The following is a 23,197-nucleotide window of genomic DNA, read 5'->3' on the forward strand; positions in this document are numbered from 1 at the left end:
ATTCCGATTTTTATCGTTTTTTCTTCTCTCTTGATTTAAGAAGCAAATTTTGCAAAGATGTAATTATGAAGTAGAAGAGGAAAAAAAAAAGCAACTGTCGGTGCAGAAAAAAGCTAAATGAAAATTTCGCATATAATATCAGTTGACTCGCCATCTTCCTCCTAGGCAGATAAATGAACTAAATGCGGAAAAAGAAGAAGTTTCTGGATAGGCAAAAAAGAAATTATTAATTTAAACTCTGCAGGCGCATCTTTATAATGATGATGAACATCGTTTTTTTCCCGTCTGCCAACTTCCTGTGAGATAAAAATATTACATTCGTGCGCTAAGGATTATTTATATGTTTCGATAGAATTTTCTAATTTTTTTGGTTTTCTTTCTTTCTCTAACTTCGATATGTTTCACATTTTTGTGAATTTTTTTTATTATTTTTCATTTCGGCTAAAATAAACAAATCATTCATCAATGGTGGTCTTTAATACCGAGTTATATTTATTACGAATCATAAATAAACTTTAGCGCGCAGCATTTTATGTGTGAACAACAACAAAATAAAAAAAAGATAAAAAATTCGAAAAATGTAGAGCAATGAAAATTGTCACCGTCGTCAAATAATGTTCGGATATTAGAAATATAAATAATACGTGAAAAGCAGCTGCTGCGCTATTATTATTGAAGTTGATTTGTGTTCCGCCACTGCCTCCTCCATTCATGTTTGTTTAATTGCCTTACACTCAAAAAAATTAAGTTTTTTCTTTTCAATAAAATTATGACAAAGAATTTTTTGTATTTTTATGATGACTTTCTCGTTTGGATTTATTTCTGTTCAAAGTGGAACAACATTTTATTGCTAATAGAAATATCATTTCACTCGGTAATGACCAGATAAACTTAAAGCCCACACATGTTTCACACGCTTGTAGGATTGATAATTCCAGAACATTGTCACACTTCCAAAAATCATATTTTGTCTACGACCTTTTGTGAGGTAGAATAGCAATAAATGAATAAAGACTCGAAGTATCTTTTATTAAAAAATTTAATTTAACATTTCTTCTCTCATTTGGCATTTAGGTTTCTCTACAATGTGAAATCTGCTAAGTTTTTCACTCTGACTATCTTGGAAATCCTTCCAATCATAATAGGAAAACACAAAAGTCGTTCAACAAAAAATTATTTTCGTATTATCACAATGTCATGTCTAAGCCAGACTACTTGTAAAGTGTTTAAGAAGAGCGATTTCTGATTAGTTTATTACAACTGATCTCGGAATCTCACGTCAATATGAGAGAAATTACACACAAATGTAAACTGGGCTAACTATCAATGTTTGAAATTTAACTGGTTTTCACACTCCGTAAGCAAACTGTAGACTGTTCACGGAGAGCGAAGATGAGTTATGAATGGAAAATTAATCGAAATTCAAAGTTCACATTTTCGAAGTACAAATTGTGTTTCTTCGATCATTTTGGCATTGCCCTCAAGACTAATTACGTTCAACTGAGCCGAAATATCTCTTCGTTTACACTCAATACGTAATGCTTAGTTTCCTCTTACCAAAAAAAGTACTCCGTGTGAGAGACAAAATTGAATTTTTTCAATTTTTCTTTGTTTATTTGACAGATTGCTCTCTCACGGCTCTCTCACGGAGTACTTTTTTTGAGTGGAATGGGCACTTAAAGATGGTTAGATTTCAGCAGCATTTTGCCATAACCATGTTAAAAAGACATTTTTTAAATGGTAGAAACTTGGTTATTACAAAATGTAGTCCACACTCGAATAATTTAGAGTCGTCATCTGATATCGACAACGACGTTAGAAATATGCATTGAGCTCTGGCTATTGCCCTCTTTTGTAGCAATATTGTTCTTACAACAAATGAAGTAAAAGATTTCGTATCAAACGTAAAAAAATAATGTAAGCAACGGAAGGACCAGATTCAATGATTATTTCGTTACACTTTCGACATTTTTAATAAACGTTATCTCCTATCTAGCACTGCATTTAGTTGATGTAATGTAAGTGACATTACGATCAGATACAAATCAGTTTTTGCAGTGTGCGCAATCAAAAGATTTTTTTCTTTTCCTTTCCTCGCGTCGATTTGTATGTTTGTCTGTTTGAAACGTACAGTTTGACATACTATTTAACTTTCAACGATCTGTTTTATCTAACATAGTCGGCGATCGGTTTAATAAACCACGCAACGAACAACGCATAATACAAAGAAGCGAAAGAAGTGCTAAATTAATTGCTGAAAATGTCAAACAGTTTTCTCGCATTATTAACAATTTATTTTGTTTGAAGGAAATTATGAAAATGGATGTTCAGATATTATAACAGTTGCCAAAAAATTAATTCATCATGTGGTTTATTTTCGATTCAGAATACAATTTGAAACATTTCGAAATGAAAAACGGCTGGCATGGTCAAATGAATTTATGAACACATTTCGGTTTTAATTATCTAATTCTGGTTGGGATGCTTAATGATTCGTACGCATTTTTCTCTTCTTCTCTTTTTATTAATAAAATTCAAATTTCAAAATTGATTTTCTATTTGTTTGTTCAGTCTGTAAAATGCATAAATTTCCGATGAAACATTTGTCTTGTTGAACCGAATTTATTTATCAATTGAATCAACAATTTATTTACAAATTGTGCACTTCAAACAAATATATAGGCTAGCAGTTCTGGTCATCAAATTATAATTTACGTAAACCATTTTCACTTTCATTCATTTATTGAAGCAGGAAAAATTTCTTATTTTAATTGTTGGCCACGTTCCAAAAGTGTGAGAGGAGAGTGAAACGAACGAAAAATTATTGAAGAACATACGAGATGGTCCATTACACGCACACACAGTTTTTCGGTTTGAAGATTTTTCTTCTTTCTAGTCATAAATCAAAATTATTTTATTATTCTTGTTCCAAATATTTTCGGCTTAGTTTCGAATTTCAATGCGAAATTTTGTTTTCATAATTTTGCTAATTTTGAAATCGATTTAGATATCTAAGTATGTTGCCGACAACGTCGATTCGACATTAAGAAAATAATCTTCGCGTTATAATTAGCACACATTCGATGTATCGATATTTTTCACATAATTGTAATTGTTACGCTGTTTCAATAAAATTATGGATGTTGAACTACCCACCAATTCATGATTGTTCCATAATTATAATTTGTTGCGGATAATTTAACATTTAATTCGAATTTTTCTGTTTTCTTATAATTCGCTAAAGATTCTCGTCTCAATTTTATATTAAAGCCTTAGAGTCATATCAATAGTATAGCTGAAATAGATGAGAAACTCAAGAATTTCCAATGAATATAAAATTTTCACGAAAACCTTGACTTTCCAAATTTCAATATTCAAAATAGCTCCACATCTACCCTTCCTTGACGCAATGCAACCCAAAAAAATCGGCCCTAATTACCTGGAGATAAAGCGAAACGAGACAGAGAAAAAGGAAAACTCATCAGCAGGGGAAATGTTCATACATTGAACACACACGTTTCAGAAAAATTAATCGTAAACCGAGAATAATGGCAAATCCCCGGATTCGACAACTCCACTGGCATTTAGTTTTCACACTTCGTTCACATTTTCACATTCGGTTTTTTTTCCTTCTTTTTGGTCGTTCGCAAATAATGGGCGTTGGTGATGTTTCTGTTTTTGTTGTACATATCTCTATTAGCTGATACTTTCCCATTTGCAAAATACTTATTTAACCAAAATTTATACTCACAGCAACCATAATAATGTAAATACTTTTAAGATATATCTTTATCTATAGATGTTGGATAGAAAATTGAACTTTCACAGGGTCAACCACGACACTGGAATTTTTTGTACGCATTTCAGGTCGAAATGAAATGACTTTAAGAACACAAAAAAACTGGTTTCCGAAACGCCTAATCATCTGTTATCGACATCAATAACAGAAATAAATGACAGCCTCCGGTAACGTGTTGCTATATACCAAGACGAATGTTAAAACAAATGAAGTAAAAGATTTTGTTTGAAACACTAAGTTTTAAACACCAGAAGTAACAGATTTACTCGTTATTTCGAGAGGACGTCAAAATTACAGAAAATAAAATAAAAATTGCTCTTTCCATTCACAAATTCTGTTAGTTCAGCCACATCGCCATGTGGTACACAAAGTACTAAATTCATGGAAAAGTCAATCTCGTCACCCTGTTGAAAAATGTATATCTTTCACATTATAGTTCAGTCGAGACTATGTATTTCGTAAATAGCGGCAACGACATGTTGTATTAAAAGACGCATAATTTGTTGTTAGCATGGAAAATTTATGGCCCAAAGGAGAAAAAAGCGACACGATCCCAAAGAGCTTTCTACTATAAAATGAATAACAGAGTGAAACGAATGAATTTCTACTTAAAAAAAAAGAACTTTTATTTTTATGCAAGGGGTGTCTAGCTTAAATTAAATTTATTTTTCGAACGGGGAAGTGGAGATGTAACGGACTGATGGGCTGGTGGAGGGCAATTTATAGAGAAGAGAAAAAAAAGAAGAAAGAAATCAGTGAGCTGGTATACAGGAAGCGATTGTTATTTTGTATAATTGTTGAGTAAAACATTTGTATGCTCGAGTAAACTACACTGCTAACACGACGAAGGAAATGTATCTTTACCCAATACGAGACGTCCTTTAATTTTAAAACAGAGAAAACTTTACCCACAATACGCTTTTTACGTGTGAAAATTGTCTATGAGGTTTTTTTTTCTTTATTGTACTTACTCATTGCATTAAGTTAAAAATGAGTTTTTTTTCCTTCCCTTTCGCAAATTGTATTGTTCTGCTGAATATCTCTCTACCGCACATATATAGTCACACAGAGCAAACAAAGCTTCCCTTATTCAACGAGTAAGTTCATTTTTTTAATCTAATCTGATGTTTCGGGGGATAATTTGTATTTATTGTCGAAAAGGATTTTTTTTTTCCTCTCTTGAAATACTTTTGAATAAAATTGGAAGGGATGTGATTAGTGAAATTGTGTTGAGGATAAGTGAGGTTTTATTTTATTTCGTATAATTCGTGTTGTTCTTTGTATGCTACGGTTGATGATGATGGTTATTTTTGGTGTCTGGTCTGGAATGGGATTTTCTTTTCCGTTCTTTTTTTTATGTGTATCATTGTGTTGTTAAGATGTGGTATGGCTGAATGGTAATGCTTGTGCTATTTGATACCTTCGTTCAAAATTTTCATTTTCGTTTGATTAGAATTTGAATTTATTTTTTAAAGTTTTTTTTTTGGTTTTGTTTGTTAGCCCGGCAAAGTGGGCATGTGGGAGCTGAGATTTATGTTTCAAACCAATTACATATCTAGCGATGAAATGTTCAAAGCAATTTTCCCATTCATTCAGTGATGCTGTTTATATAGAACAAACAATGGAGGAATTTCTACTTTTTTGCTTGTTGCACGAACAGATGAGCGAATTTTTCCATAGCTCAAAACCAAGTTGACAAATTTTTTTTTTTTTTGATTATTTATTTTCCCTCAAAAAAAAAGTTAGTTCATGCCATGATGGTAGTCACCGGGTATTGTTGTGTGTGATATTCTGTCAATTCACTACACCGAGTAATGTTCATAGTCGAATATTATTCATGTTTTTGAATGGGAAATTGATTGATTTTTTTTTATCGGCTCTGGAAAGTTTTCGGTATAATCAATCATTCGGATTTTCGAAGGTATTTATGAAAATTAAATGAAATGAAAAATCGTTGTTTGATTGTATAAGTAATTTGCGATAGGAGAAAGAGAAAATAAAATTTGAATGCAAATTTTGTTTGGTTCGAAAATTTAAACTTTTTTTTTTGAAATTTCTATTTTGAATGCTCATGGCGTTCGAATAGGATTGAATAGAGTGCCGCGTATCCGAGAACGGATGTAGTCTTTGTGATGCAGTGATGCTAAACAAATAGCTGATAGTCGGAATCGGAAGGGAAAAGTGGGCAAATTTACGCCATACAATTCGATATATTTTCATACAATCCGATGTCCAACCGTAAAATTTGAGCAAAAAGCTTTTAAAAAGATTCAAATTCGTCGATCATTCTAACGAAAAGTGTTTGCGCCTTTTTTCCATATGCCATTTCGAGTGTTTATTGGGTATAGGTTTTGTTGAAGACATGAACCGTTTCATCATATAATCTCGTTATTTTTCGCTAAATTTTTTAACTGACTTTATCACCCTTATTCCTTTCAAAATTCCTTAAAAAATATTCTGAGCTCATCCTTGAGATTACTGTTCCATAAGGAGAAATCGATTCTGTTCAACGCAGCACCGAATTAGTTATCGAATGGTGGAATCCTCTGTCCATCTGTTCTTGACGAAGACAACTAAAAGTAATCGATGAACTCTGCCTAGTGTTTTCTTATATATTGGAAAATTCAAAATTCAACTAGTGAAGTAATAGATTTTGAATCAAGTTGTTGGTTATACTGTGAACGTGAAACGCAAATAATTTACTGATCGTATTGTAACGTTGTTACACTTGTCAGTCGATTAATGAAGTAATAGATTTTGAATAAAGTTGTCGGTTATACTTTCAGATTAATAGATCGCATTGAAACGTTCCTACGCTTGGCAATTGAAAGAAATTACCAGAATCAGAACAGAATTAACAGATTCGTTTCTATTCAGTCAGGGGCGCCGACTTCTAAGGACAAGCGAGACTCGGGCACCACTACTCGAATGATGAGCACCACTACATCTTTCCAGTTTTACTTGAAAGAGCACCACTACTCCCAGATTCGCTTGTTGTATGAGCACCACTACTCCCAAACACAAGTCGGCGTCCCTGTATTCAGTTGAAGAAATTAATTTTGTCGATAAGCATTACTGAGAACAACTTATTGGGTCATCTGATAGTGACAATTAAAAAAAAATATTGACCGACTGTCGTTGCATCTAACACTCGAAGGTAACAGATACCATCGACAATGGTATCTAATTTTCAAGATTACTACATAGCGTATCGACATTGGTGAGTAACATAACACCATGACCTGATGGGACGTTTTAATGAACAGTATAGTTTTCACTGATTTTGAGTCAACTATGCTATGACTTTTTTTTCCGTTCGAAATGTCTGCCCGGTTGCCAATTTGGCACACAACTGGTTTATGTCTTCTTCAAAAATTGTACCAAGGAAATCGTAAATTGCTTTCAGTCAACAACAAGCTTTGATTAATTTGGTTTACTGTTAAAGTGTATAGTGTGTTTGTTGCCGTGTTGAGAAATAAAATTTGTAACCAAAAAAAAAAAATCGAATAAATAAAATCAATAAACAGAATGACAACAGCAGCAAAATACGTTGAACGAACAGATATATTTATAGAGGCAGATGAAGGTTGTTTTCATATTTACAATAACATTCGCAGCTAGCAGCAAAAAAGATAGTGGATACGGGGGTCAAAATAAAAATTGAAACGAAACGAAAATACCAAACCAAACCAAACACAAAATCACATTACATATGGTAGGCAAAGGGGGTTTGTAGGGGGTATATATATATACGTATAATACGGAAATACACAACAAAAACATTTTTTTTGGGGGGGTTGCATTGCATCAGGAAAGCTAAATGGTTATGAAAATATAATTATGTTGACTACACGATATGGCTACTGCAAAAAAATTGTTTGATGATTCCATAATGTTTTGGTAAATTGGATAGGTTCAATATACTCTATATGGTTTACATAAAACGAAAAAGCTTTTATTTAAAAAAAAATTAGTTGGGACTACTGGTGAAAATATTCAAATGTAGATACTACTGATAGTTTTCATCGGAAGTATAAGAAGGATATTTATATGGTAAAGTACTGTAAAGAAATTCTAATTAAAATTTTAGTAAATTTAAATCATAAGTTTAAAAAGTAAGAAATTAATTCATCTAAATATTTAGTTTCTACGGATTTTCTGTTCTAAAAAAAATTACATTTTCGAAAATATGTTCGCTCTGGCGTGTCACTTTACTTCTACGTTCGTTTTATTTGCACTGAAATCATGTGATGACCATAGGTAGGAATAAATTTAATATTTTAGTTCCACTCAACGAACGAACGTAGATGTAAAGTTTATTTTAATGTTCCTGCCAACGAACGAATGAGAAAACAAAGAGTAAAAAGTTGAAAAAGAAAATCTTTTATTTTGTTAAATATTTACTAAATCTACATTTGAAAAAATGGAGAATGATCCATCAAACTCATTATTTGGATTCATTCTCCTCTCTCTCTCGTCTCTCAAAATTTCTTTATACTTTTCGCTAAAAAAAATTTCTTTCTATCTAATAAAATGCGATAAATGATAAGAGAACGAAAGAAAAGAAAACTGAAAATAAAAAATTACTTGAAAATGTTTTCTATTTATTTGGATAAGGTTACACACAGGAAATGGCTAAGAAAAACAATAGCACGAAAACAAAACTGGTCGGGGGTGGCCAATGAACAAAAAGGAAAATTAATGAGGTTAAATGAAAAGGCATTTTGTGTGTTTTGCTGTTGAATTGGCCTGTAAGTGGTCAACCATCACGCCTTTAAATAAACCCCATTAATATATAAAAAAAACCAAACACATTTCGTTTCTCTATTTCCATAAATAGGGGAGCTAAATCATGCAAAATTAAATCAACCAAAACAAAAACAGAAAAAAAACAAATTTGTGTGAAGGTAAACCAAAACAATAATAAAAAAAGACAAAGATGGAAGCTGAACAGCCCGTTGAGAGTGCGCTAATTTAAGGGTTTGTTTAGAATTTTCCCATTTTAGTATGTTGAACATAAAAATTTTCAAATCAATTTGTCCAATGGAATGGTAAAATATTTCGATCAAAGGACTCATTTCGTTTACATCAATTGTTTTTTTTCACCTTAACCGAGAGGCAGAATTTCAATTAAAAGTTTCCTATTTATTGGCCAATAATGCAGATGCAGTGAAAGATTTCTCAAGTTTCCTTGTGAATGAACTTTTAATTTGAGGTTCGGAACAGATCAAAATCAGACAGTAGATTGAAGATAAATTGAATTGTAGTCAGCGTCGATAGCTTTCATTTGTACGTATCGATGACAAGTAACTAAAGTCGAAATATTCTTCAGTCAAGTATGAAAGTGACCTAGGTCTCTGATACGTATATAAGTGTTTCCATGAGGCATGCGTATCATACATGCTGCACGTAGATAATACGTACTACAAGTTAATTTTATACATAGTACACGTTGACACTCATAAGTATCAGAAGTACATCGAGGTCAGGCTTTATTGACCATTTTCGATAAAAACATTTTCCGAAAATTTCCCACATTTTCATCAATTTTTCTAAATTTTCACGAAAAATATGAAAAAATCCAGGAAAATATGGGCAAATTCAAAAACATATGGGACAATGATTGACCGAGAATAGTCCCTGATACGTAATGAAGTGTACACCCATTCTTTCGGTGTACTGTAGCACCGCTATGTGCAACGAAAAGTTTCTGACACTGTTCCAGCATTCCTTATCGATGTTAATTTTCCCGACCTGATTTTGACCTGTTCCGAGCCTTTTCCATTTTCTCGACCCCTTGATTATGCGTCAATTTTTCAATTCCAATTTTTTGTCTGCTAAGTGTTAGCGGTACGTAGAGTTCTTTGAATGCAAAATCAACAACTAAAATTCTCAATAGGCTTGCTGTTTCATTTTTTCTCTTGATTGAAGGTAATGAATGTGGGAAGGACATTTTGGATGTGTTTTTCATTTTGTGTTAATTTGTTCCTGACAATCAAGGATAATTAATTTTTTTTTTTTCTTTGTTAAGCAACAAAACAAAAAGAAAACGGTTTTTTTTAGTTTTTTTTGTTTTTGGATTGGATTAAATAGCCATACCGCGGTTGCGCGTGTCTGGGCTGCTTTTATTTGAGCCTGAAGGTGCAAGGGAGGATGGAAGTAGCGGCAAGGATCGCGAGCGCATCGGCCCTTGACTGCGTCCATGCACACGGTCACTGACCCATCCTCGTGTGATGATACGCTCTCTTGTGGATGAGCAAAACGGCATTCGGATTCAGCTCGCTTGCAGGCACCGCGTATGAATTCGCGACATACCTATATGAACACATCTGCTGATTGGATGTTTTTTGATTCATTTTTTTTTTTGGTTTTTGTTTATTTATTGTGTAAAATGTTTTTTTTTCTTTTTAATTGTTTAGAGCATTAATGAAGCATTCAATAAACAAAATAACACAAAACGATTCATTTAAACCAAAAAAAAAAAATGAAAATAGGGAATGAATAGGTCGGTTAGTGATTTTATTCGATTTTAAAATAAAACAAAATTGCATGGAGTATAATCGAAGTCACTGAAAATCACTAGCCGAGACTACACTCTCGCTAATTGTTCGAACAAAAACACACAATAAATATATAGAGCAAAATGCAATAAAATATCAGGCATTTAATAGAAAATGATAACATAAAAAAAAAATGAAAAATCATAAAAACCGCACAAGAAAAACATCAATAAAATGTTATTGAACAATTTATTATAGCGGTGTGTTATATCCGTTGCTAATCCTTTGCAGTAAACAAGGGTGGATAATAATTGGATTGATTCTCATGAAATATCGATGCATATTCGATTCGTTGCCATCAATTCATTTTTTTTAAAACTATTTATCGACAAAAAAACGGGAATCATTGACGATTTACAGATTTGGGCAACTAATACGGAACCGATGAGTTTTAACTTAATATGCGGAATTTCAGCTGAAAATTCTTTAAATGTGACAGTTGGGATCAAAAGTCGGTCTATTCCATCTGTCAAAGTGACGTTTTAAACGTCAAACCAACATTTTTATGTCAAATAGTTACGAAGTTAGTTATTTTTCCTCAATTATATCAATGGAATAGACGATTTTGTGACTATTTGGCTAAAAATTTTGGTTTGACGTTTTAAACGTCACTTTGATAGATGGAATAGACCGACGTTTGATCCCAACTGTCACTAAATAAAACATGAACAACCGACAATTAAATTAGCCGAAAATTCATCGTGATCGACGAATTGAAATTTGATGAGTTCAAATTTCGAAAGTCTTTGTTGTGAAAAAAGTTGTGTCGACCTTCGGGAAAAAGTCGGAAATTTCTTTTTCTAGAGTGACATGTGAACCTACACTTTGGCCACAAACAACTTCTTTAAAATCAAATTTACAACCTTTTTTCTAGGTGGACGAATAACTATTTTAGCTTCTGTATACTCATGCTTAATGAGTGGTATGATCAAATTCTTTGCACAACACATACGAGAAAATAGTCATTTTCACCCCTCAGTCGAAAGTCTTTGTTGAGAAAAACGTTTTGTTGACTTTCGAGAAAAAGTAGGAAATTTCATTTTCTCGAGGTACTTGTGGCACTCACTACGCTCTGGTCAAGAACGACACCCTCTATTCCAACTTTTTCTTAAGTGCTTGTGCTATAAGCAACGTTTATATGAAGGGCTAAAGCAAAAAACTGCTGTGTTCAGCTAAAATATCATATCGCATCGCTTGTGTGCTTTGAAGAGCTTTCGAAAGCTTTAAGCTTCATTTGGATGCAATTGCAAAAGCTGCATAGTTCAGTGGAGTATAAAAAGAGCTTAATATGTTCTTGACAGTCCTTTTAAAGCAAAGACTCATATACAATAAGGGGTTTTGGTTTAAATATGGCAGAAAGGGTCAAGGGTTTAAAATGATAATGTCGTAAAAGCGACAATAAGAGACGAGTTTGACTGATGTCTATTATAAAGAAAAATGCATTCCAAAACAATTGAAGTAACAGATTTCACACAGGTGATTCAATAAACAAAAGAAGTAATAGACGTTAATAAGGAGATACATTTGCCATTTTTTGTAAGTGAGGCGTTATAACTGTTGAATATGGTTTGGCTTGATTATCATCGGGTGTTATAACTGTTGAAGGACTTACATAATTCACGTAGCAAAACATTTCGTGACGTTTTACGGTTTGGTAAACTTTGTAAATAAAATGGTCAGCGTAAATACAAATTAAAATTGCCTCTGTTTAAGCTAAAAAGGAAATATATGCTAAGTTGCAACTTGCAAGCTTGGTAAAAAAGGAAAACATTTCAAACGAAAGTAGTAACAGCATCGAAACATGTGATATATTTAAATAAATAGTCAACTTTGAGGTGAATATAAATGTGTGTCGACACACAGTCGTTTTGTGATTAAAAATTCAACAAATGAATTTTTTATCATTCAAATGAATCTTACCTATGTGTATCCTCTGAACCACAACAAGTAACCTTTCTATATAAATTTCCCCGTTTATTTTATTGAAAATAAAGGAAAAGGAAGAAAAACTCGAGACACTTTACCAGAAGTTTTAAATTCCAATTCGTTTAATAAACCAGATAACCATTCCCGCTATATTATAAAGATAATTTGAAGAATGAACTCCTTAAATCCCACAATAAAACTAACAAAACGGAAAAAGGCTACGATTTATAATACAAAAATAAAACGTGGCCATGAGATCATCAACTCTCCGTATACAAAGAGTGAATGGAGAAAGAAAGGAAGTAAAAAAAAACTGACAACGAGAAAAAAAAACGAAGAAATTAAAAACAAATAAACTTTAACTGAGAGGGATATATCCTTTTAAATACATAGCTCTCATAATTTAATCTGTGATTTCACTTAATCTTTTAATCTTTTCATGACACAATATACATTTTCCATCCTTTGGCTGTTCCTCATCCACATAGTCATAAATGAAATAGCTCATCGCAAAAGTTTAGTCCATCAAAAGACATGAAAATGCTTACACAAAAAAATACTCTTTTTCATGGAAAAAAAAAAAATTTAAATCATGTTTATGTTTACATAACAAAAAAAAGTTTTTTTTTTATTATTTGATTTTCTTCCTGATATAACATGTACATTTATACCAGAGCGATATAAATATACCGAAAGTACTCCCTCGAAAAATTTGATTAAAAGAAAAACTTTTTCATGCATGTTCCATGGTACCCATAAATGTGTGTAGTTTATGTGTATTTTTCCGTATCCGTTTTTCATAGATTTCCAGTTACTATTATCAGGTCGGGATGACTTTTTTTTCCCTATTTTCAATTTAAAAAGTAGAACATATAATATGGGCGCATCGCATCAAAGTAGATGAATGAAAAAAAAGCGAGCAAAAATTATATTTCGCTCACTACATATAGACTGGGATGTATATTTATTGTATTGAAAAAAAAAAGTTTTTTTTTTGTTAATATTAAATCAGAAATGAATGGGAAAAAATTTTATGAAAAATTATTCAATTTCGGGGGGCTAAAAAGAATCTAATTTCGAAAAGCTTTTTCGCCGAATAATAAATTTGAAAAGGTATTTTAAAACAATCATTTCATTTAATACCACCGGACTTGCAGCATACGTGCATGGTAATTCACATTAATTTCGCTCGATATCTCTCGCACATGATGCACCAATTATATGGAAAGCTGAGTGTTTCATTTGGTCGAGTCCGAATTAGAAACGGCTGACAGAGACTTTTAATTAGATTAATCAATGCGGAATAAAATGGAAATATTTTTTGAAGAGATATACTTGGAATTGCATGAGGAGTTCGAGGTTTTCAAGGTCCGAACAGCGCCAAGAAAATGTTAATGTTCGACCCTATCCCGAGACTAAAAACGGCTTTGACCTAAAGTTCAGTACATGAGCGGCGAAGGTATGTTTAAAAACCATGTTTCCCCATTCCATTCATTTTTTTTTGGGTATATCGACGTTATGTATGCGGGGCATTATATTCGGAATTTCAATTCTTTAATTCTTAAACAATTCTGAAAATTCTTAAATTTATGAATTTTAGAGAATTTGAAGAATTTTAAAAATCCTTTTGAAAATTCTGAAAAACTCCTAAAAATCCTACGATATTCTGAAAATTGTTAGGAATTCTCGAAAAAAAAACGTAAAATTTCGTCAATCAGATAAAGGTCATAAAAAAGTGTAATCTCGAGCGAAGAAAAAAGCATACAACAAGTTTTGTGAACGTTATGAATATCCTAGCCGAACAAGACCTACTCTACAAGTGAATTGTATAAGTATAGGTATATGTATAAGACGAAATCGTCAAAATAAAATTCATTGATCCCTTTAGACCATATGTTATCGATTGCGACGAAAGAAATGAGCGATGATGTTAATGTGGTCTTTAGATAGAAAAATGAGTGGAAATGAAGTACAAGATTTTGTATCAAAAAGTATGCAATTTTTTGAAAAATAGAATTAAAAGACTCAATGATTATACCGAGACACTCTTGCCGTGTCTAAATGGTTAAAAGTTTTTTTTGCTCATCAAATAAATAATTAAAACAAACAGCCAAAATGTGAATCCACTTAATGATTAAACAAATTGGAAAATTTGTCATTTTAAAAATTATTTCCAATAAAATCGAAAGCGAAATATATAAAAATTCAATCGATGTTTTGCCGGAAATTAAATCAAATTGTTTTGAATGTGTGCTAATTAAAAACAATATTGGAAAACGAATTAAAATATTTTTTTTTCGTGTTATTCTCGTCCGATTGTTTCGATAGTTGTTCATTGTTCCGATGAGAATTGATTCAAATTATTAACCAATAAAAGCGGAAATCTGATTCTCTTTTTTCGCCATTCCATTGTTTCACCGCGTACCAGAAATGAGTTTTCATTGTACTTTTCACTCATTATCTTGATCGATAAATTTAATTTGCCAATTAGGTTTTAATAAAATACAAAAAGTGGCTAAAAAGGCTACGATGAAAAATATAAAAAAAAAATGGAAAGAAAAATGAGCTTGAAAAAAAGGATCAAATGACAATGGTATAAATGTTTGCAACGCTAAATTTTCCGGCAAATTCAAAGCGTGAAAATCCACACAATAAATTATTGCGGTCGAATATTTATTTTCACATTTTATATTTATACACACAACAGTTTTAGCGTCAATAAAAATGATCATAAATTTAGTGGAACAATTTTTTTTTTTCGTTCGCATTTCGGTCCACACATATCCCCGGATTTTTTTAAAATACATTTTTGTATTTGTTGACGGAGAATTGCAGTGAATATGCTTTATGAACTCGAAATGGATACAGAAAATATTTTTCCAGCAAATATAATTGGTCGAAATTATTCAAATTCGGAAATATATTTACTGTAATATTTTGCATAATATTTCATCAACTGGTGCTGCAGTTATGTATAAGTTGGCGTCAATATGTTGCACAAAAAATAAAAATTATGAAGGCGAGTCAATTGTTCTCTCCCTTTCGGTGAACAATTCATCGCTTCTGGCCAATAAATTCACAAAATATTTGGTTCCCCATTTCATGGATAATTCGGGGGAACAAACGCACACAACCGAAAAAAAAATTATTTTATTTTAATTCATTTGAAAGTTTATCAGCACCCTACCTCTTCCGTTTCATTTATTGTTCGTACCCTATAGCACAAGTGTAGCCTTTTCGGGGCTTAGCATGCAATAATTGGATTTTAATTGATTTTAATATCCGATTAAAGGAAGTTCAACAACCAATGTTTTCTTTTATTTTTTTTTAAATTAAAGCTTTCATTGAATGAAGAGTGTGTATTGCACGCTTACATAAAAAAGTATTTTATTTGTGCAACCACAAATAGGTTTTCATATTTTTCAGGAAATTCGTTACATTTAAAATATTTGTATATTTCGCTGCAGGAATTTGTGATTATCAGCGCGTTGGAGAAATAGTATCAATTAAAGGCTTCCTTGTGTGAAGTACTAGATTTTGTTTTTGCTTGAATCGCTTAACATATAAGAAATCATTTAGTGACTTAGTTAGCAAATTCCTACCGACGACGGCTGTGTCTAAGCTGTATAGATATTGATAAAGAAAAGGATACACTCACATTGAAGCATCTTAGCAATTCAGCTAAGCCATTGGTAACAGTTTAAAAGGTAAAATTGTAGGATAAATGGGATCTATTTATATCTAGAATGACGCTCATTTCCATTATAAAACTGTCTAATTGTTATCGCTGACATACTCATTTGACCGTAGATGTCACATGTAAGATGGACTAGATTCAACATCATCTCATCTGTAATCTACAATGACACGACAAAAGTAACGATAAGATGTCAATAATGTCGTCTTAAATAGCAAATAAATTTTGCTAAGACAAATGAAGTAAAAGATTTTGTATCAATATGTTGGAAAGGAGTAACAGATTCGATAATTAAATTGAAACGTTGATACAATGGAGTCGATAATAAAGTTCTAAGAATCCTCCCAGAAGGAATATGAAGAGAGTCATATTGAATAGAAAAGAAATGAATTATTTGCTTAAGTTTCCTCGAATGAATTGCCAGAATCTGAGAGTTCACATGTGTACATTCAACACCAACGAGTCTCAATTAATTTAATTGCGAAATGAATACGAACTGATTTGCATTCATGCTCGAAACCGAATCAATCAATCATTATAAACTTTAATTAGCATCATTTCGCAGAAACGTACATTTATACATTCGGTGTACACCGTGTACACTTTGATTTAAATGGCAAAACCAGATAATAAATGTGTGTGTACTGTACAGTGAGTACAAGAGTCTATGAATTATAATAAAATGTTGAAAAATCAAAATAACAAATTTTACCATTTTATTTGATCAAATTTATGTTTTCCAATTCCCCGAAATCAACCCCCATCCTCCCACTCATCTCATTTAAAATAAAAAGCAAAACAATACAAGCAACATGGAAAAATAACCACACAGCCCCGAAAACCCGAAAAATATTACAGTATTTTGTTTCACCGAAAGCCGCATAATTATTTCAATGGAAATAACGAAAAATTTTGACAATAATCATAAAATGAACGAATTAATGCGAACTGTTAAATCTCTTGAATGGCAATAATTTTTAAACAAATGCCCATTGGGGATATTAGTACACACACATACTGTACTGTACGTACAGGTATTACAAAATATAAATTTATTGGAACTATGGAAACTGTAGAAGAGCTGCATGTAATGCTGTTTCAGTTCACTCTGCAACAAAGGCTTTTCAAGTTCTCGTTAAACCAGAATTTGTACATTTTGTTATAATATCAACGATGGCTGCTGTCGTACATCATTGTTATCTATCGGGATAATTCTCTAGTTTTGAAAGTTGTTCCTGTCCGACTGTTTTCATATCAAATGATGTTATTGTTCAAGTGTAAGTTGAGAAGATGTTACAGTTGTTACTCCATAAATAGGCATTGAGCTCCAGCAAAATATGGTACAAAGAGAGTGAAAACTAACGAAGTAAAAGATTTTGCAACAATTTGTTGAAAAGAATATCGAACAATAGAAGGAATAGATGTTGCATGATGCTTGCCGTCTATGAAAGATTGAAGTCTATCTGAGAGACATGATTAAATGTTTTTAGACAAGTAATCACACTGACTCATTGTGCTGAAGGTACAAGCGTATAGCACTCACAAAGAGTTAGCTCACCACTCCTTTTTTGCCAGAGAACTATCCGTTTTTACGAAACCATATCCTGCAATTTCATTGCACCAAAACTCATTTTAAACTATTGTGGTGCTAAGCAGATTTCAATAATAAAAATGATTTTTAATATCCTCAAACTGTTGCTATGCCATTATATTGACTTTAGGATAAAATTCCATTTTCTGTTTATTTTCTGAAAATAAATAAACAAAACCTCGCTGCGGGGAAAGAAGTCATATAAATGCGGACATGTTTTCATATTTTTGTTTCAATGGAAAAAAAAACGCAATTTGCAATGCAATTAAAGCAATGCAAAACCATTTGCGAATTGAAATGAATAATTTTTAATCCGCGGATTAGAACTATTATAAAAAGGAGAAATTTGAAAAAGAGAGATACAAATAACCGCCAAAGTTTTAATGATGCCTTATATGTAGCCTAGACATCTGCTATCGATAAAGGAACGATAAAAATAAGCAATCGGCTTTTGATAGTTCCATTTTATATCTAGCAAAATGAGTTAAGAAAATGAAGTAAAAGATTTTGCACCAACTGCTGAGCAACACTTTGAACAAACGAAGTAAGAGATTTCAAATACAACGATAAATATAACTGTCCATTTTTAAAGTGTATAAATGCAGCTATCAAGTCAGAACTGTGTTACATTGTCGCAAGTGGTTCCTGAATGGTATAGCTCCTAAGGATCCTTTAACCTAACTTTGAGTTCTTCTAAAGATTTTCACAATATGTGAATTCCATTACTATTTTTAGAGTCCAACGGACCTGCACACCCTTCGACTGTAACAGAACAGGACATATTTTATGTAAATGTTGCATTAGCTATTATTCGCATACCGTTGTGTGGTGGTGAGTCCACCATTCGGTGTTGATTGTATTATGGGTTAACCGTATACTCTAGCATACATCTACAATGTTAATATTCATTCGGCATTAGACATGAATTAAAGAGGAATATACGTACAAACAATGAGTCAATTTGAAACATATACAATTAGATTCGCACATTAGACTAAAGTCGAATTTGAAAAATTTCGTTGACCGAATGATTTATTAGCAAACATCGGTAATGTATTTAAAAACTGGCAAATATTTAAATCGCATCATCGATTTGTTTGCTATTCCAATAATAATCTTCTTTTTTTGTTTTCGTTTGCATTTATTTAAAAAAAAAAAAGTTTTTTTTAAATTTCAAATACTGAATTATAAAATGCTAACTCACAAATGAAATGAAATAAAATAAAATGGAATGTTGTGTGTGAGGATATGCAGAGATTTTTTTTTGTATGATTCCTCGTACATGGCAATTTTTTTTATTTCTGTTTAAGTAAATTTAAATATTGACTCAATTTATACATTTGTGTGTAATTCTCCTTTTTTTTATTAATAATTTTTTGTTTTTAAATAACGAGAAAATGATATTTTTATAACCAATTTTTTGTATTTATTTTTAATGTTGATCAATGATAAATTTTAAATATTCTCTCTGTTTTTAATTAATGTTTACTCATAATTGAGAATTAATTATAATAATCTGTAACATACATAAAATAGCACAGCAGCTAAATAAATATACAGAAAAAAAAATGAAATAAATAAAATTAATGAATAAATAATAAAATGAACAAAGAACAACAAAAAAAGTGTCAATCGTCAGAAATATTACGGTTCACAACGTTCAAATTTTCCAGTCTATATTTGACAAGGAATAATTTCTTTTGAGTTTAAACCCCCATCAAAAAGAAAACCATGACATTTTCCCATATGTTATCAACAGCGACAAAAAGGAAAGGAAAGTGTTTGCCAAAATAATTGAAGTAAACGATTTTGCACTAGACTCGGAGCGATACTTTATACAAACGAAGTAGTAGATTTAACATTTTTGAACGTTCACAGCGCAGGGCTTCTTCTCGGAATATCATTTTTTTTTTAATTCTAGAAAATTATGAAAAATCCTAAATTTGAGAAATTTATGAATTTTTAAGAATTCTTTCTCAAAAGTTCTTAAATTTATTATTTTCAAGAATTTAAAGTACTTTTTCCAATTTTACTCTTGAAAATTCCTAAAAATTCTTAAATGTGGTGAGAATTCTTGAAAAAAATCCCCAATAATAAGATCTGGACAGCAACATTGTCACATTAATTAAATGCAATAATTTCTTAGTTGCCAACCGTGGTTTAATCTTCAAGATCATGGAAAACACGAGAGGCTGATAAGCGTAGAAATATACACTGAAAAGTGGAAACTCTTAAAAAAAATTAAATTGAAAACTGAGAAAAAATCCGGAAAATTCTAAAAACTTAACAGACAAAATCCTCGGAATTAAAAAAAAAATTGTCACTGATTTTGGCACTCAAATTTTCTATTATCGGTCCATCGAAACAGCACCCAGGTATTTATAAAGAATTCCAAGAATGATTAACAAACGTCTTACGTAGGTTCTACTAATTCAATCAATGATACCACTAGTGTATCAGAAAGGTTTTAAACAATGCGGAAGGTCTACATTTGCTAGGATAGATGCGTATCTTAAACCATGTAGGGCTAAGCTCCATACATTCTGATTTAATTTGAAAATAAAACGTTGAAGTGCAATTGTATGACGTCAGTACAAATTGTAATCATTTTTTTAAAGCTTGTGGAACGTAGAACGAACTACTCATCCTAACTGAATTGCAGCTTATCCAATTTCGGTTATAGATTTCGCATACATTGAACTTAAGCGCTGATGTCGTGTCGCATACATTAAGTAACTAAGAAATTCTTAAATCTCGAAACTCTAACCTAACACCATTGTATTCGCTGTGGTCAATCATTTTAACCTTTTGTCGTTTGGAATAATTAAAACACTGCCTTCGTTAGAAAAACCAACAACTTAATGTTTTTTTTTCGACCCAACGCCGACGTAACGTCTCCGACTATATAAATTATTATTTTAAATAAAAAAAAAACTTTAAAAAAGTATAACAATCGTGCAAGCTATAAAATAAAAGCTTGAAATATTTTTTTTTACATTTTTTTAATCAGGCAACGAAGTTCGTGCTGTTCGAGTTACCTTAAACTTTTGAATAAATATTTTGAACACAACAAAATAATTACATAATTTACGTAATGGAAGGGAAACGGTTTTTTTTTCTGCTGCGTCGAACTTCATTTGTTGATTAAAACCAAGTAAATTTTGTATGAATAAAATTATTAAACATAATTCGATGCAGATATAATTATGTTGCACTGTTAATTTTAAACTGCAGCAAGACATGGTAATATATATATAAACTCTGATTAATTTAATGAACTTGTGGTTGATTAGAAATTCAAGCTTTTTTGGTTAAGATTTTTTGTTTTAAATTCTTTTAAAAATAATTTTGTTTTCAAACTATTTTCTTCGATTAAATTTTTTGTTTTTGAATTTGTACATTTCATAAGCCTTAAAAATATTTAAAGAAAAAAATTTGTTTTTTGGTTGGAAAAATAAATTCGAAAGAAAATTGTGTTTATAAATGCGAGCACCACTTACCTCTAATCTATCGGAACGGGGAATTTTTTGTTGTGCCACTTGAACGCCCTGTGGTACAACGGCATGACTAAGTGGTGATGCAACCGATGATGGATCTGGACCTAACAATGCAGGCACTAAATGTCCGGGTGCAAAATAGGGACTGTACGTGTTTGTTGGCATACCAGTCAAGTAGGGATTTGTGGCCTACGGAGAGTTATAAACGCATATCAATTAAGTTATAAGGTTTAAAGGCTGTGTGTTATTCAATTATATGTATTGATTTTGTAATGGCTAGTTGGATATATAGATATGGCGAACAAATGCGCTTAATATATATAAAGTATAACATGAAGAACGGATATATTATACAATATGGTACGGTATGAACGTACCGTATACACAATATACACATGAAGTTAATGCATACAAATGGATGGAAGTTGTGAATATAACCAAATTTTAAAGCAATTGTTGTGAATGTAACGTTAGGTGAGGGTGTGTATCAAATGTAATGGTGATGTGATAATGCAGACGGATACATTTAGTGCGTGTGGCATGTCTGTATGAATTTAATATTATATTGTGTGTGGTGTAGTAGTATACAGCGTTGCCCGTCTGTTTGGATAATCAAATTAACATTTCTGATTTCAATTTTGATTTACTCTAAATGTGTTAATGAAAATTTTCCATTTGTATGTACCGCTCCGCTGGGACTCATGACTCATATATGCATTTGAATTGAACATTTTCACATTGTGAACTTAATTTAATTTGAAAAAATTAATTATTTCGAAAAATACTTCGTTCCATCGCAAATAAACTCGACGGCGAAAAGAACTGTTGCGGTTTGGACGCATGTAGTTCATGAAAATAACGTTTTGTACAGTCCACTCATTAGCATAATAATGTCAAAGTTGTCTCAAGAGGGATTCTTTTGAAAAACAGAATCTTGAAATCGGACGCATTTTCCATTGGACTTTTTTATATGTGCCTGAATTGGTATTGGTCCCTAGAACCTTAAACCACTTTCAAAAAAATTCTTCGAATCTTGTGTGGCTAGTGGGAGGTGATCGAAAACTGAAAACATGCACTTTTCTTACAAAAATTTCTCCAGTTACACGAGCCGTACAGGGTCGTGTGGGGTGTCATTAGAAAGGTAATTGCATGTGCTAATGGGAAAAATAGGGTCTTGTTGGGTTTAAAATTCATCCACACTGAGATATGTGCAGTTGAAGTTTTCAACCGAAAAAAGACTGACAACTTGCACTTTTCTTACAGAAATTTCTCGAGATACATGAAACGTACATAGTCGTGTGGGGGTGTCATTTGAAAGGTAATTGCATGTACTTTTAGGAAAAATAGAGCTTACAGAAGTTTGGTAGCATCTTCGATGAGTTATGTGAAGTTGAAATGTTTAAGTGCTTATATTGCATCGAAGATGCTACCAAACTTCTGTAAGCTCTATTTTTCCTAAAAGTACATGCAATTACCTTTCAAATGACACCCCACACGACTATGTACGTTTCATGTACCTCGAGAAATTTCTGCAAGAAAAGTGCAAGTTGTCAGTCTTTTCTCGGTTGAAAACTTCAACAGCACATATCTCAGTGTGGATGAATTTTAAACCCAACAAGACCCTATTTTTCCCATTAGCACATGCAATTACCGTTCTAATGACACCCCACACGACCCTGTACGGCTCGTGTAGCTGGAGAAATTTTTGTAAGAAAAGTGCAAATTTTCGGCTTTCGATCATCTTTCACCAGCCATAAAAGCTTCGAAGAATTTTTTTGAGAGTGGTTTTGGCTTCTAGGGTCGAAGTCCTTTCTAGGCACATATAAAAAAGTCCACTGGAAAATGCGTCCGATTTCGGTAGGCTGTTTTTCAAAAGAATCCCTCCAATCAAAAGTTTACTTCATTATCAGAGCCTACAACGGAGAACCACAGAAAGGATAAGCAGCGCCTCCCGGCTGTGGTAGAATGAGCAACTCGATGACATAGATTATTATATGCATGTAGCCGAAAGAATGATATTCCATGCCATATATTCGCTCTATCACAAAAATTTTGAATTTGGCTATGTCACCTGTTATCGACATAAAACTACAAAAACAAGTGATGACCTCAGGCTAATGTGGCCTT

General features: G+C 32.0%; 1 protein-coding gene across 12 annotated transcripts in view; it reads right to left on the reverse strand.

Moving 5' to 3' along the window:
- LOC119082642 (chromatin modification-related protein eaf-1-like) overlaps window positions 1-23,197 on the reverse strand; it is a 269,989-nt gene that overhangs the window by 7,589 nt on the left and 239,203 nt on the right. For 9 of the 12 annotated variants that reach the window (XM_037192213.1, XM_037192214.1, XM_037192215.1 and 6 more), the window contains 2 exons: window positions 21,074-21,259; window positions 9,899-10,114 (listed from right to left, as the gene is read on the reverse strand). In XM_037192213.1, coding sequence (XP_037048108.1) covers window positions 9,899-10,114; window positions 21,074-21,259 — 402 coding nt within the window. The remainder of the gene's footprint in view (window positions 1-9,898; window positions 10,115-21,073; window positions 21,260-23,197) is intronic. The other 3 variants (XM_037192221.1, XM_037192222.1, XM_037192223.1) reach the window with 1 other exon arrangement.

This window comes from Bradysia coprophila, unplaced genomic scaffold (assembly GCF_014529535.1).
Source record: "Bradysia coprophila strain Holo2 unplaced genomic scaffold, BU_Bcop_v1 contig_476, whole genome shotgun sequence".
Lineage (NCBI taxonomy): Eukaryota > Metazoa > Arthropoda > Insecta > Diptera > Sciaridae > Bradysia > Bradysia coprophila.